Genomic DNA, 16,274 nt, shown 5'->3' on the forward strand with positions numbered 1-16,274 from the left:
ACCAGGGATACCCTGCTCCTATTTGGCTCACAGTACATAGCTATTCTCTTCTGGGCCAATGTACCAAAATTAGGAATCTTCTGGTTCTTTACAAATAATACAAAAATCCAACCGAAACTGGCTTAAACAATAAAGGGAATTTATAGACTCACATAAATGAATCTGGGCGGGGATGCTTCAGGCTCTGGCTGATGGGTCTGACTGCAGTACACCTCCCTGTAATTCTCCTGGGTCTGCCCTCCCATACATGTCCTATCCTGCTTTTGCTGAATCTCTTCTGGGCAAAGTCTGTGATCTAAACCCTGTTAGGCAGTATCTCTATTCTAAATCTATGTATATTGGTTCCCCCCACCCCAAGTTCCTACTCTGGCCTATATGGGCTAATTTCCTGAACCCTTTTGTAAAGGTTCTTAACCTCAGAACTAGAATTCAGGAGTCTGTAAACTTGGATGGAAAAAAATTACAAATTCTTACTAATCTCTAATAGCCTCCTGGAATTAGTACTACCTTGTTATCATCAGTTGAGAGGTTAAATATAACAAATAATTTGTATCAAAAAACAATGAAAGTCAACAAGCTGTTCACTTTTAAAACGTAAGTGACAGCAGATTCAAAGTCAGTTCTATAATTAAATCACTTTCATTCATTTGCATTCCAAATTTCTTGAGTAACCTGGACAGAGTCACAACTGGCATACCTGGAACTGACCATGATCAACAGCCTATCTTCGCTATACTGAATCAAACATTAAGTAGCTATTTCCCAAAGGCTGTAAGAGTTAAACAATATCATTATTATAGGAACTTTACTTCCTACAACATTTTCAGGGTTATATCTCAGCCCCCACGTCAAAGTGTTACACAAGTAAATGTCATTTATTGTGTGTTACTTCAGAAAAGAAAATCGAAAACCTTTGGGACACTAAATCCATTCAGTGGATGGACTAAATGACCTTCATGATTCCTGTCAACTATGACACATTAATTTTACAAACCCAGTTATTTGAGGATTATGTGTAACTCTAAGACTCAGGAGATGAGTCTGTAACCAGAGCAAGGGATCTAGGGACTGCTAGGGCCATGACTGAAATAACAGATATGACACTTAACCTGTTTGGAAACGATCTGCCCTCTTGGTCTTCAATTATTTCACATACAAAACTCAGAGTGAGTGAAGAGGAAGCACAATGACTTTAATATCCTTAAGGCTGAACACACATTTAAGGGGTTATATGATTAACAGTATGGCCCCTAAAAGAGGACTGACCTTATAGCTCTACTTCTTATGGTACAGTTTGGGCTTCCAATTAAATTAATATCCATTTTCCTACAGTCCAGAAGCCCTTTGTTGCTCAAACAAGGTAGCAATCCAAAGTAAAGACAACTGAATCTCCTCTTGTTCAAGAGTTACTGACCAAAGAAAATTGCCACAGAGTAGAGGTGAAATACAAAGACATCTGATTGAGTAAATAAAACACTGCCTTTTTTTATTAAAATTAGGCTGCTGAGTGGCCACTAAAAATAGATAATCGAAAATCTACACCAGAAGAATTAACTCCACAGTCCAGTGACACCAAGCTTGTTAAAATACTTTTATTGTAATTCTAGGAGGATTACTGAGATGTACTCATGCATTTATTCATTTATTTGGCAAGTCTTATACATAATAATGACATGGTTAAGGATCTACAAAGATACTGAAAAATGAAAGTCCTGGCCTTTAAAATAACGAATGGATATTGTCTGCATTTGTTGTTTTATCTCTAGAAACTAGAAACATGCCTGCACAATGTAGGTGGTTCAATAAGCACTTGCTAAATTTAAGCTAACCTCACAAGGGAAAAGAGGCATGCCTGCATGGTTGCAGCTTAGTGCCAAAAAAGAGAAAGACTTGATCTTTGGTCCTCAAGGAGCTCATCATCAAATACGGAGAAAATTTAAAAGAGAAATCAACCAGTATTATAACAGAAGCACTAGGTTCTAGGTACAGTATAGAGCAACACTGCCCCCCAGGGAATATCTGGCAACACCTGGGGATACTTTTGGTGTCACAGCTGGAGGGGAGGTAGTGCTACTGGTTATTAGTAGGGAGAAGCCAAGAATGCTGCTATGGCTACGGGGGCCGGGGGTGGGGGAGGGGGGGTGGGATGAATTGGGAGATTGGGATTGACATATATACACTACTATGTATAAAATAGATAACTAATGAGAACCTACTGTACAGCACAGGGAATTCTACTCAATGCTCTGTGGTGACCTAAATGGGATGGAAATCCAAAAAAAGAGGGGATATATGTATACATATAGCTGATTCACTTTGCTGTACAGCAGAAACTAACACAACATTAAAGCAACTATACTCTAATAAAGATTAATTAAAAATATAATAATAATGCTGCTAATATCCTACAATGCACAGGACAAGCCCCCCGCCACACACACACAAGAACTGTCCAGCCCAAAGACAATAGTGCCAAGGTTGAGAAATCCTGGCATAAAGGAAGAGTACAAGATTCAAGTCAGACTTTGTAGGTTTGAATTCTTGCTCCACTATCAAGTAACCTTAGACAAGTTACTTTACCTGTAAAATGAAAATAATAGAATCTGTCTCATAGGTTATTACAAAAATCAGAGTTACTATAAATAATTGACCAATATTATGAGTTCAACAGATGTTAGCTATTATTATCCACTACAATTGTTAGCTCTGTTTATGTTGTGCTCCCGGTGTCTAGAACAGTGCCTGATACATAGTATGCAATCAATAAATACTTGCTGAATAAATGAATATATAAGATATCATATATGCATAAAGCTAAGAACATTGAGAAGCCAGACAGATGATAAGCTGATTGGGGCATGTTGAGTTTGAGGTGACTGCAGAATGGTCCAGAGGAGAGGCGGTTGGATATGAAAGTTTAAAACAAGGAGAGTGTTCTGGAAGCACAATACGGTGAGTCATCGGCATACTGGTGGTAGGTGAAAACACCTACAGTTATGAGATGGACGAGTGAAAGAAGGGATGAAAATAGAGTCCTGGAAGAAAATAAGATGAGAAGAAAATTACTGCCAGGTTTTTAAACATCATGTTTGTTTGTTCTGAAAGGAGTCAGAGTTAAAGTTAAATGAAGGAGTTTAAGGTGAAGAAGATCCACTGAGGTACACACAGACTTAACACAAATGTACACGAGCGTGTACGAAGGGGATGGAACCAACAAAGATGCTGAAGACACAGGGAAGATAACCGATAAAGCAAGATCAAGGACACAAGAAAGGACAGGAGGTGGAGCATAGATAAAGAGACTGGAAACTATAAGAAGGAGTTAAGAGACCAGGAGTTAGGAGATATGGATAGGTATAAATACACAAAAGTTTTTATTAAAGGGACTGGAAGTTACAAGTATTCATGCTTGAGAACCTTCATTTATGTTTTTTATCCCCCCTACCCCTGGAAATGAGAGTCTTAAGAAGAATAAGAGAATTTTGGAATAGACACTGAGGGGAAGGAAAGGGAACCGACTGGGATTTATCACACTGTGACAACTTATTACCAAAAGCCCAAGATTAGATACCATAAATTCATGAGACATCAATCTGCATGGTTCTATGATTTTTACCAGTCCCATTTAGGAACCTGGATAAGAGAGAAGCTACATGGCTCAAGTGATTCAAGGTTGGAAATATACAAGAAGGTGCAAAGTAACGACAGGATGTGAAGAAAACAGGTGAATGATGTTCTACAGTCTTGGAAGGAAATAAAGCCAGCAGAATTGAACACCCCTAATGTAATCTGAATATCTGTATGTGCTTCTATCAGATTCATATAGAAGAACAATCTGGTCTGGAACAAGGTTCTCCTAGTCTAGAGAAATACAACATGAGCAAGTCTATCCCAAGGGTGGTCATTAAAAGATAGAGTAATATCATGAGAAGGCCATTCAGGCAATGAAGTTACTACCTAATAGATTAAATGTGAATCCTAACTAAACAAGCATGTTAAAAAATAAGTACATAAATAAAAGCTTTGAGACTGTCTTGAAATAAAGTTGGGACTGTTTCACATAACATCTAGATAAGCATAGGGTACATAAAGCTACCAGGAAAGACAGTGCACTCAATAAACGAAATAAAAGCCCGTTTCACTTCTGCTTACATTTTTTTTTTCAAAGACACCCCTGAGAAATCTCCTTGTTTCCTCAAGTTTGCCTCAAGTCTCCTTTGCCTCAAGTTTCCAGGGAAGGGAGATCTAAACCAGACACAAGCAGTTTTCCAATCTGCTCAAGGTAAGTTACAGGGATATTATAAGAATTAAATATATTATTAAAAGCCAAAAAAAGATAGAAAATATATGGTGGTTTCGTTATTAATGGTGATATCATTGGTGATATAGTCAATCTACAAGCTATAGGGTTTATGATGTCTCTGTTACTAAACAGCAAGTTCCTATCTCTGTGCCGTCATTCAAGAGCGAAAAAAGACTACTTTAAGACCCAGTTAATCTGAGATAAGAGTTAAAACTATAAAACTCTTAAAAGAAAACAGAGGAGTAAATCTTTGAGACCTTTGGCTAGGCAATGGTTTCTTAGATGTGACACCAAAAGAATAAAGAACAACACAAAATATTGGGAAAATGACATCATCAAACTTTTTAAAACTCCCATTCCTATTTTCAGTTCTTTTGGATATGGATCTAGGAGTGGACCTGTGGGTCATATGCTGCTAACTCTATGTTTCACTTTTTGAGGAACTGTCAAAGTGTTTTCTACAGTGGCTGCACCATTTTACATTCCCACCAGATATTAATAAAGGTTCCAGGGGCTTCCCTGGTGGCTCAGCGGTTAAGAATCCACCTGCCAGTGCGGGGGACATGGGTTTGAGCTCTGGTCCAGGAAGATCCCACATGCTGCAGAGCAAATGAGCCCGTGCACCGCAACTACTGAGCCTGCGCTCTAGAGCCCGCAAGCCACAACTACTGAGCCCACATGCCACAACTACTGAAGCCCGCACACCTAGAGCCCGTGCTCTGCAATGAGAGAAGCTACCGCACTGAGAAGCCCGGGCACTGCAACGAAGAGTAGCCCCTGCTTGCCGCAACTAGAGAAAGCCCGCCTGCAGCAATGAAGACCCAACGCAGCCAAAAATAAATAAAATAAAATAAATAAATTTATAAAAAGAAAAATAAAGGTTCCAATTTCTCTATATCTTTGTTAACCCTGCTTATCTTCTGATTTCCCGTTCTTTGTTTTTGTTTTGTTTAATTATAGATATCCTGGTGAGAGTAAAGTGGAATTTCATTCTGGTTTTGATTTGCTTTTCCCTAATAACTAATAACGTTTTCATGTGCTTCTTGGTCATTTGTACAAATAACCTTCTTCTTTGGAAAAATGCCTATGTAAATTCTTTGCCCATTTTAAAACTGGGCTGCTTTTCTTTTTATTGTTGAGTTGTGCAAGTTCTTTATATAGTCTGGATACTAGACCCTTATCCAATATATGATTTTTAAATATTTTTCTCCCATTCTGTAGGCTATCTTTTCACTTTCTTATAATTTCCTTTGATGTACAAAAATTTTAAATTTGATGAAGTCCTGTTTATCTATGTTTTTCTTTTGCTGCTTGTATTTTTGGTGTCAGCCATTCAAATCTCGCCCATCTCTTTCAGTTGAGCTATAATCCTCCAGTAACATAGCACACAGACTCAAATATGAAGTCATAGTCTAATTCTAATAGAGACCACTTTGTTCACATATGATGCTTATTCTAAGAATACACTCTGCTAACACAGCTAAAATCTTAAAAACAATCCTTTTTCTAACAAAGAGTCCCCTCCCCGCTCTCCTTGTTTTTTCTTTTTCTTTTTTTACATACCTCCTGTAGAAGTACCACTCATACTATTGCTTGCAAGCATAGGTGAAGACTCTGACACTGCGGAGGGTTGGCTACTAGTGACAGCTGAAGCAGTATCAGAGGGCTGCTCAGAGGTAGATGGATTTGAATTGTTAATGGAAGCGCTTGTGGTTTGTGATTCCATTCTCGTGGAAGTGGTTGGTACTACAGTAGGTTCTACAATATACAAAATGTTTATTTAGCATTTCAAAACAAATTAGGTAATGGGTTATATTTTAATAAAAGCTAACATTTTTATGATAATTATTAAAACAAAATATGAACCCTCTAATAAGTACAATGTACAGTAAAAAAAAAAGTTTTCATAAAGTTAAACTGCAACATTAAAATGACATGTTATTGCATTTTTAAAAACCCAACACATATATGTATATTCCAATAATTCAAAGGACTAACATAGTTTTTTTGGGTAATGACCATGTAAGTTTTCTGATCACAAAGAAAAGAGGCAAAGTAAAAGTCCCTCTGCTATGTCCATACACATTGTCAGAGGCTGTTAGAACAGTATACAAATTATACTTTCTCTGGGTACATTATGGATTCTAGAGTCACACAGCTTGGATAACAATTCTGATTTCATCACTGACCGTATGATCTAGGATAAATTACTTAACCACTCTCTATTTCCCCACCTGTAGAACTAGGAAAGTACAGAATTTTCTTCATAGAACTGTTGTTAGGATGAACAGAGATCACACATATGAAGCACTTTATATGATGCTTTACAAGCAGTAGTCATTCAATAAACATTAGCTATGATTTTTAATAACCATTTTAATCTCTTTCTTACATGCCTTTTTGTATGTTTTTCCCCCAAATTTTTTTGCCAATATTAATATTCATCAGTGCTTTCTAATAAAAATTAAAGTTTTTATAGTAGAAATTAAAAGAAATTTCAGGCAGACCTTAACTTATGAATGAGTTATACTTTAGACCCGAACTGCTAAATGATTGTTTAAAAATTAAGAATAATGGGAATAAATCTGTGCAAAGCACAGTCACAATAATTAGACCTGAATTATCACTCTTCAAATGTGATATACAATGAGAGGACAACTATTCTATACAATGAAGTGAGGTCCGCTGATTCCTGAAACACAAATAGTACCTGTTAGTCTATATGGGACCCTGTACTTCAGATGCTTAAAGAAATATATTTGCCTAAACATAAAAGGGGGAGGGAGGAACCTCTGTTGATTTGCAAATAGTTTATCTCAGTTTCTCAGTCTTAGCGGTATTGACAGTGGCTGAATAATTCTTTGTTGAAGGTGGGAGGGGCATCGGGGTGGACTGTCCTTTGCACTGTAGGATGTTTAGCAGCAACCCCAGCCTCTTCCCATTAGATGTTAATAGCACTCTCTCCCAACTGTGAGAACCAAAAGTGTCTGTAGATATTGCCAAATGTCTCTAGGGGCACAAAATGGCCAGTAGGTAAGAACCACTGGTCTAACTGATAAACTTAAGTTTTGAATTTATTTTTAATAAGAAAGAAGCCTTCCACTAAAAGAAACCAGTAGGGAGAAGGGGGCATCTGCTGATCACTGGAATACTTTTAACCTAAAAGTAAAAGTATTCTGTTTGAACGAAATTCTAGTGGGTTAAAAGACTACTCTGTCACCTTTTGTTACTTTACTGGATGGCAGGTGTCACATGGGACAACACACAAAAAGTTTCCAAAAGAGCCATCAATATTTAATTGAGTAATCTTTAATTAATCCCTATTGTATTAACCACTGCCTTACAGATAATTTATGATGCTTCAAAATAAAAACTGAGACATTGTTAAATGAAATGTAGACAATGGGAATAAAATCTCTTAATAAACATCTTAATTCCAAAGTACTGCTACTCTGAAAGTTATGATCATCCAAACTGCAAACAGCCGATATGAGAGCTGATTGCACAAGGCCCCTAACTCTTCCTACCTAGCGAATGTATCTTTTCCAATTTATAGCTAACTGCCAAAATTAACAAATACATATATGGCTTACTGTCTCCTTAAGGAAATTATGACTGACCATTTCCTTCTAAGATGTAACTATTACTGTCTGAAGACAATTGTCAATATGAGGGAAAATTCACATATGTATTCATATATTCATACTTGCTACCACTTTCCCTAACCTCTGTTATCCAACTCTAGCTTTATTTCCTCAGTTACATGGGTGCAGCTGTAAGCCAAAACAAAACATTAAAGCTGAGCAGCACATAAGGTAACCATATTATTACACTGAAGGATAACACAACTTTTAAAAGCAAACTGAACATTTCAAATAACCAGTATTAACCATTTACACTCAGTTATATTGCTTTCCTGTTTTGTATTTTTAAAGTGCTGTTTCTATTTTTCATAGCAAAGTTAAAGTATGATAACAATATTATAAATGAAAGTATCAATAACACATAAGTCTGAGGATAGATCAAACCACCTCTTGTAAAAATAATTTTTTTCTAAGAAAATAACTACCAAGCAATGAAGTAATAATCAGAGAGAATTTTTAGACACAACTTACAAACTGAGGTTATTATATTAATTGAAAAATAACATTAGGATACCTGGCAACTTCCCTGTAATTTAATATATATTACCATTAAGCAGCAATAGAAGTTTCTAGCATATTAAGATACTTCATTTTACCAAATTTTCTTCATAATTCTACACTGCTAGTACTGCAACTTACCATCTTCATCAACAGTAAGGTCCACAACTTCTGCTGCATTCTGCCTCAAGGGCTGTATAACAGTAGAAATCCTACTGCGGTTCCGTGGTTCCTGTGGCCGACTTGTATGAGAACTTGAACCTTGGCTCCAGTGAGATCTATTGTGTCCAAGGGTTGAACGAGACCTTAAATAACAAAATTTTTAGTTACCTAAGAAATCATAAGCCTTTCTTACAAACTAAGTTGTGAAATTCTTCATTCAAGAATTCTCCAGAGGGGCTTCCCTGGTGGCGCAGTGGTTAAGAATCTGCCTGCCAATGCAGGGGACAAGGGTTCAAGCCCTGGTCTGGGAAGATCCCACATGCCGAAGAGCAACTAAGCCTGTGCGCCACAATTACTGAGCCTCGGCTCTAGAGCCCGTGAGCCACAACTACTGAAGCCCACGCACCACAACTACTGAAGCCCGCATGCCTAGAGCTTATGCTCCACAACAAGAAAAGCCACCGCAATAAGAAGCCCGCACACTGCAATGAAGAGTAGCCCCTGCTCGCTGCAACTAGAGAAAGCCCGTGTACAGCACCGAAGACCCAACGCAGCCAAAAATAAATAAATAAAATAAATTTTTAAAAAAAAGAATTCTCCAGAGAAATAATCATAATAGAATTTAAAATTCTGACTAGCATAATGCCTAGCACTCAATAAACATCTGCTGAATTAAATGTTCAACAAATGTTCACCAATCAACTGACCTCAGAAAATGAAAAATGATATGTTAGACCAATCACTGGTGTAAAATACAGGATTCTGTTTCAAGAATGCTGCTCCCTTTTCAATGTTTACTTTGAATATTCACCTGGGTTATAATCAATTATTTACATTTTATGTTAATACCTAAAATTATTCACCATAGGTATAGTAACAAAAATATCAACACCCTAAACATTTAACGTTCACATGATCTTCTATGTTTAGTTTAGATTGGATCTGCAAAGCATGGCTTTGGGAGTCCCAAACCAAGCTAAGTTTCTGGGACTGTCTAAAAGAGATTCAAAGCACCGGAGAGAGTTCTTGCCATCAGGAGAGGTACGGAGAGTTGTAGCTAGTTTACTATAAGAAACATCATCGTTTGAGCTGCTTTAGGCTTTAAAGGCATATAATCACAAACCCTCAACACCGAATGCTTTTATCATCTTTTAATTATGTGTATTGTACTAAATTACTTACAGCATATATTTTATTTTAAAAAATTCTTAAAGGATTCACTGTAATGATCTGGACTAAGGGTACAGAGGGATAGTATGTAGAATATGCAGTCCTCAGGCTTCAAGGAGAAAAAGATAAATATGTTTTAGAAAGATGGGGCTTACGAAGTTGGTTTTTTCTCCTGCCCAAACTGAATGTAAAACTGCCTATAAGCTTATTGTCACTATGTATGGAAAGAATGAGCCAGATCCACTAACATGCAGTCATCGTATAAGCTTGACCACTCAGAAGAGAACTCCGAAGTTCAAACTGAGCTGACAATGGCCTCAGCAATTATAGAGCCTAAAAGTTTAGAAAGAAGTTCAAATTCTAAAATTAAGTTTTCAAGTAACAGGAGTACAGAGGTTAAATCCTGAGACAGAGTGTAAAAAAAAGACCGTGTATTCCAGCAAGAATTGTATAGATTAAGGCATGAAGGTAAACAAATATTTCAAGCTGAAATGGTTTTAGATAAGAATGATCACCATTTAAAATTCTTGAGAAACCAAGAGTCTTTGATGAGAGACTGAGTAGTCTATTATTTCTTAGAAGCTGTTAACAGCTGCAGAAACTTCCACGTCCCCTATGCAGCACTTCTGTGAAAACTTCACAGGATGTCCTAACTCCAAATATAATGCTGAGTAAAGTACCAGCAAAAAAGCTGATGTATGAGGAACAGTTTCACAGAGGCCTTAGTCGCCCCTGTAATTAGTGGCAACTGTCAAATCTTGACACAAAGGGATCTGAAACACAGATACATTCTCTCTTAAACAGGAAGGGCCAAGAGCCAGCTAAAGTGACAAAGTTAATGTTCTAGGTAACCATAAGGAAAATAAATATGGCTAATGAGCACTGTGTGTCTTTTTCAAGAGCACTGTCTATCACTATGTAAATGCATCTGCTTGAACATTTAATCATCTACATGAAAAGAAAGCTCTCCGGTTCCATGAAAAAACAGGTCCTTAGTTTCAACAATTGTTATAGCTCATAAAAACTGAGTCAGCGTTGTACCAACCACTATGGACAGTCACAGAATAACTGTGGCATGTACTGTGGAGTATCAATTTTCCTCGGAGTCTGGGAAAATCATTTAAAACTTAAACAGGGATATATTATAGAGTGCTCTCTTCCATGCCATTAGAAGTAGTACTCCAATGGGAAAGTGGCAAGTAAAGAAGCACATTCTAGGTATGATTGTAACATGCTTCCAAAATAAGAATGCTTTTTTTAAAACGCAATAACAAATTAAAATACAATAAGCAAATGCATTTCTAAATTCATTCCAACACAAAAATTAAGATTCATCCACAGAGAGGAGTACTTCACAGCTTCCTTTACCAGTATTTGTAATCATCTAAAGCACAAAATGAATTGTGCTAGGGTCTCTCTCTCTCTCTCTCTCTCTCTTTTTTTTTTCCGTCAAAGTGATTCTCAAAAGGGCAATGTCATTTCCAGTTATTTATCAAAACAAATGAGGATATATCATTCATTTTTTACTACAGGGCTTATATAAAATTACTGAGTGAAGGACAAAAAAATCCGAAAACTATGTTTTATACAAAGTTGTCCTAACATAATAGCATAAACATCACTGGTATTAATGAGATACCAATATCATTCCCAATACTTATGTACTATTCACATCTAAATTTCAGAGGAGTTTGTGAACTTTCTGAATCATAAAACAAATTCAATTTTATAAAACACCAAGTAAAACTGATGTTTATCTAGAGCAATGACTCAACACTCACTGTATACTTGGGGTGCTTAAAAAAATACTGATTCCTAAGATTCTGGTTCAGCTGGTCTGGGCTATGATCCAGGCAACAATATATATTTTATCATCTTCCCAGATGAATCTAACACAGTCTGGTTTGACAGCCACTAATCTGGTCGGTATACACACACTAAAACTAGGTAAAGAAAAGAAAAGTAAAAAAATGCAAATATCTGCAGCACAAATGGGTTTAAATATTTACATTTAAACCTAAAAATATACAACCAGGAATTAAAATCTTACCGATAGCTTTCCCCAACTGTTACTATCTCCACTTCACTGTCAGTTGAGGTAACATTAATTTCTTCATTGGCAGTGATCTGGGGAGTGGAGGAAGCTTCTATCACCACAACATCTTCATCAATATTTCCTGGAAACAAAAAGAAAAAACATTTAAAGGGCATATGGGATAAACAACAAGGTCCTACTATACAGCACAAGGAACTATATTCAGTATCCTATGATAAACCACAATGGAAAAGAATACAAAAAAAAAAAAGGATGTATATATATGTATAACTGAATCACTTTGTATATATATGTTTAACTGAATACAAAAAAAGAATGTATATATATGTATAACTGAATCACTTTGCAGAAATTAACACATTGTAAATCAACTATACTTCAATTAAAAAAATAAAGAGCATATGCCTGTCAGCTAACTTAAAGACAAAATTTTTATTTTGACTTTGAAGACTGAAATTCATTACAAAAGTAAAATTCATCTGTCAAATCAAAGTTTTTAAAACCAGAGCTCACTATGCAAAGTGAAAAGAGTACCTACTCTCTTAATTTGCACGTTTGTTTCCTCTTATGATTTTTGTTTGTTCTTTACAAACTTTTAGTAGTTTCCATATGAATCTGTATAATCTTATATAAAGATATTAATACTGTAATATCTAAAAGTACTGATTTAAGATCTTATGTAAGATATTCACATTCTATAAGATATCAACCCTTTAATATCTAAAATGAAGATACTACACACTCTGTAAGTTTTCTTCAAGGTTTTTTAATTTATGTAATATGGTATTCTTTTAAGAAAAACACAGCAGCTTTTCAGTTTTGTGCTACAAAATCTGTAATTTTTTTGTACGTGTTCTTTTCTAAAGTATTCCAAGTTCGGAAAGTGCTCACTCATCTAGAAGATGGTACATACTATATTTGGTGCAATGTGTTTCCTTAATATTTACTTCACCTAGAACTAATTTTTACTTATGGCATTAGATAAGGTTATAAATGGAATTGGCCCTGCTCAGTGAAATAACCCAGTCACAAAATAACACTGTATGATTTCACTTATGTGAGGCACCTAAAGTAGTCAAATTCCTAGAGAAAGTGGAATGGTGGTTACCAGAGCTGGGGGGTGGTAGGAAAAGGGAGTTGTTTAATGGGTATGGAGTTTCAGATTGCAAGAAGAAAAAGTTCTGGAGATCTGTTTCACAACAACGTGAATATTCTTAAAACTACTGAACTGCATACTTTAAAATGGTCAAGATGGTTAAACAACAAAAAAAAGTTATGCTCCATTTTTTCTCTTGCTATATTTTCTACAAATCTAGGGCTAAAACGTTTTTTTTTTAAAACATTCTTCTCTCTTCATTACTATCACCTGTCAATGTAAAGATCAGACAACAGTTTACAAGTAATATCTTGTGATAAGAATTTTCCCATAAGAATATGGAGAGCTTAAAATTTCACCCACTTTAAGTGTACATTTCACTGATTTTAGTGTGTTTATGGAGCATACACATCACCTCAATCCAGTTTTAGAACATTTCCAACACCCTAAAAAGATCCCACATGCCCTATTTCAGTCGATCATTGTCCCTCTAACCCCATCCCTACATCCCTACAACAACTAACATGCTTTCTGTCATTATGGATTGATCTGTATTTTCAAGAGCTCAATATAAATGGAGTAATACATTACATATCCTTTCATATCTGGCTTATTTCACTGAGTGTACTTATTCTGCGATTTATTCATGTTGTGTGTATCAATAGTTCATTCTTTTTTACTGCTGGGCAGTATCCTATCATATGAATACATCACAGTTTGTTCATCCATTCTTCTGTTGATGGACATCTGAATTTTTCTCACTTTTGGCTATTACAAATAAATACACGTACTTCAGGCATACATGTACTTTCATTTTTCTTGGGTAAATACTTAGGAACGTAATTTCTAAATACTATGGTAAATTTATGTTTAGCATTTTAATGAAGTGCCAAATTGTTTTCCTAAGTGTTCAGTTTTACATTCCCACGAGGAAAATGCGGCCATTTTCTCTACATCTTCGCCACTAATTGTTACCATCTCTTTTTTATTATAGCTGTTCTACTGCATGTATAGTAGTACATATAGTAGTATATATTCTTTTCATTTTCTTAATGGTGTCTTATGAAACATAAAAGTCTTTCATTTTGATGAAGCCCAAATCAGCTATTTCTTTAATGGATCATGTTTTTGGTGACCTTTTAAAGAAACCTCTGCATAACCAAAGGTGACTAAGAATTTGTATGTTTCTTCTAGAAGTTGTATAATTTAGCTCTTACATTTAAGTCTGTGATCCATTTTCTTAATTTCTGTGTCTGACATGATATAAAAGGTCTAAATTCACCTTTTCAGCATGTAGATCCATAACTGTCCCAACACTATTTGAAAAGACTGGAATAATTGTATTTTGATACTTAGTAGATTCAGGTTTTCCTAATTATTCTTCAGGATTATAAAATCAAGGGGAAAGAAAAATTCTTCAGATTTGGACTGGACTGGCATTAAGCATCACTAACAAAGCCCTGATATCTCTATAATATACATACTTTCATCCAAGAACATATCTTTCCAATATCATATTTATAAACCTGTAGAAAAACTGAGGGTTTGGTTTGATTATAATTGTAACTCTCTATAAAGCTACATAATTTTCTTCAAAGAAGCTAAATATACTCTTATTGAGATTATTCTTACACTCATTATTCTCTTTGCTGCTCTTGTAAACATGTGCCCTTTCTTCATTACATTTTCTACTAGTATGGTGGCATTCCATTGATACCATATATTCATTTTTATCCAACTCTTACAGAACTCTTGCTTAGCACAATGACAACAAACGGCTCAACTGTCTTCTCACTGTGGAATTTACGCAGTCTACATTCCTTCACCCGAGGCACCATTCCGAGACAACCTGGAATTTCATCTCTAATATACCTCTACGTCATCAAATATCTGCACTATTTCAAAAGCTGGCCAGTATCTGGAGGAGGTTACAAGCCCATGGCAAAGATCTATAACATGCTCTCTGATACTCCAAAGAGGCTAACAAGGAAGGCACTGGTAAATCACAGAGGCAATAAAAGATGATCTGATTGGAGAAATAGTTATTTTAAAAATATTCCAGGGCTTCCCTGGTGGCGCAGTGGTTGAGGGTCCGCCTGCCGGTGCAGGAGACATGGGTTCGTGCCCCAGTCCGGGAGGATCCCACGTGCCGCGGAGCGGCTGGGCCCGTGAGCCATGGCCGCTGAGCCTGCGCATCCGGAGCCTGTGCTCCGCAATGGGAGAGGCCACAACAGTGAGAGGCCCGCGTACCACAAAAAAAAAAAAAAAATTCCATAATATTTCTATTTTGGAATACTTACAAATTGTTCTATCCATTAAATAGAAAAAAATTAAGATTTAAAAATTATGTGCAAATTTTTTAAGTAGTTTCTAAGTTCTAAAGATTACACACATACACATGTTCAGGTCAAATGTATTTTTAACAGCATAAATATAAGCAGAGAAAAACAAAATAGCAGCACTCAGTGGCTATTTAAAATAATATTATCGATTCAATTTCCAAATTACTTTTCTAATTCTTCGTAATCACATACACGATGCAGCTTAAGGTAAGCGTACACAGGCAATCATATATTTAAAACTAAAAGCATTATATATAAAAATAAAAGACCATGGATTTTTTTTTTAAAAAAACCTCTCTTATTTTAACCACCAACTGGACATTACCACTTTACATGGAGAAAAGCTCCATCTATATGTCAGCTTTATTAGTGATTTTTCTTCATATATGTATACATGAAATTTCTTTACAAGCCTGTAAAAAAAAAATCACCTAACATTATTAAACACCTTTTACACAGTTATGCAAAGTCAAATATAAATGTAACATTTTGAAGTTCCAATGATAAATGATACAAAGCTAGCTTTGCTAATGCATTAAAATTCAATTTATATAATTTTTTATGAACACAGGGATTGTATAACTAAAAGTTATATAAATAACTCATTTAGGCACTGTTACTCTATTGCTTAAACATCATTTTTCTAAAAAGAATCTTTATAAGCATAACTTGAACATAATACATAAAAATCATGTAACTAAATAATTATCACAATTAGGCAAGATTTGGGCATCTTTAGAATGACTATTATTTAAAACACAATTTAAAGGAAATATTCCTAAAATTATGAAGTTAACCTTAATACAGCTTTTAAAAAATCAAGACAATAGGTTACTTCTTATTGGGCCAATTTCATTTTCATGTCATTTACATGTAGAAATATTAAAGTACAAGAGACTTGAGTGCAGCTAAGAGTGATGGGACTGCAGGTGATTTAGCTATTTCTTTTAAGATTACTTATTTTGCTTGTACTTATTTGCTTGTACTTTTTAACACATTTTTG

At 35.5% G+C, this 16,274-nt stretch overlaps 1 protein-coding gene across 5 annotated transcripts in view; it reads right to left on the bottom strand.

Moving 5' to 3' along the window:
- Nucleotides 1-16,274, bottom strand: part of RNF111 (ring finger protein 111) — an 81,373-nt gene that overhangs the window by 22,284 nt on the left and 42,815 nt on the right. For all 5 annotated transcript variants that reach the window (XM_007458895.1, XM_007458896.1, XM_007458897.1 and 2 more), the window contains 3 exons: nt 11,828-11,954; nt 8,587-8,750; nt 5,867-6,061 (listed from right to left, as the gene is read on the bottom strand). In XM_007458895.1, coding sequence (XP_007458957.1) covers nt 5,867-6,061; nt 8,587-8,750; nt 11,828-11,954 — 486 coding nt within the window. The remainder of the gene's footprint in view (nt 1-5,866; nt 6,062-8,586; nt 8,751-11,827; nt 11,955-16,274) is intronic.

Source organism: Lipotes vexillifer, unplaced genomic scaffold, assembly GCF_000442215.2.
Source record: "Lipotes vexillifer unplaced genomic scaffold, Lipotes_vexillifer_v1.1 scaffold102, whole genome shotgun sequence".
Taxonomy (NCBI): domain Eukaryota; kingdom Metazoa; phylum Chordata; class Mammalia; order Artiodactyla; family Lipotidae; genus Lipotes; species Lipotes vexillifer.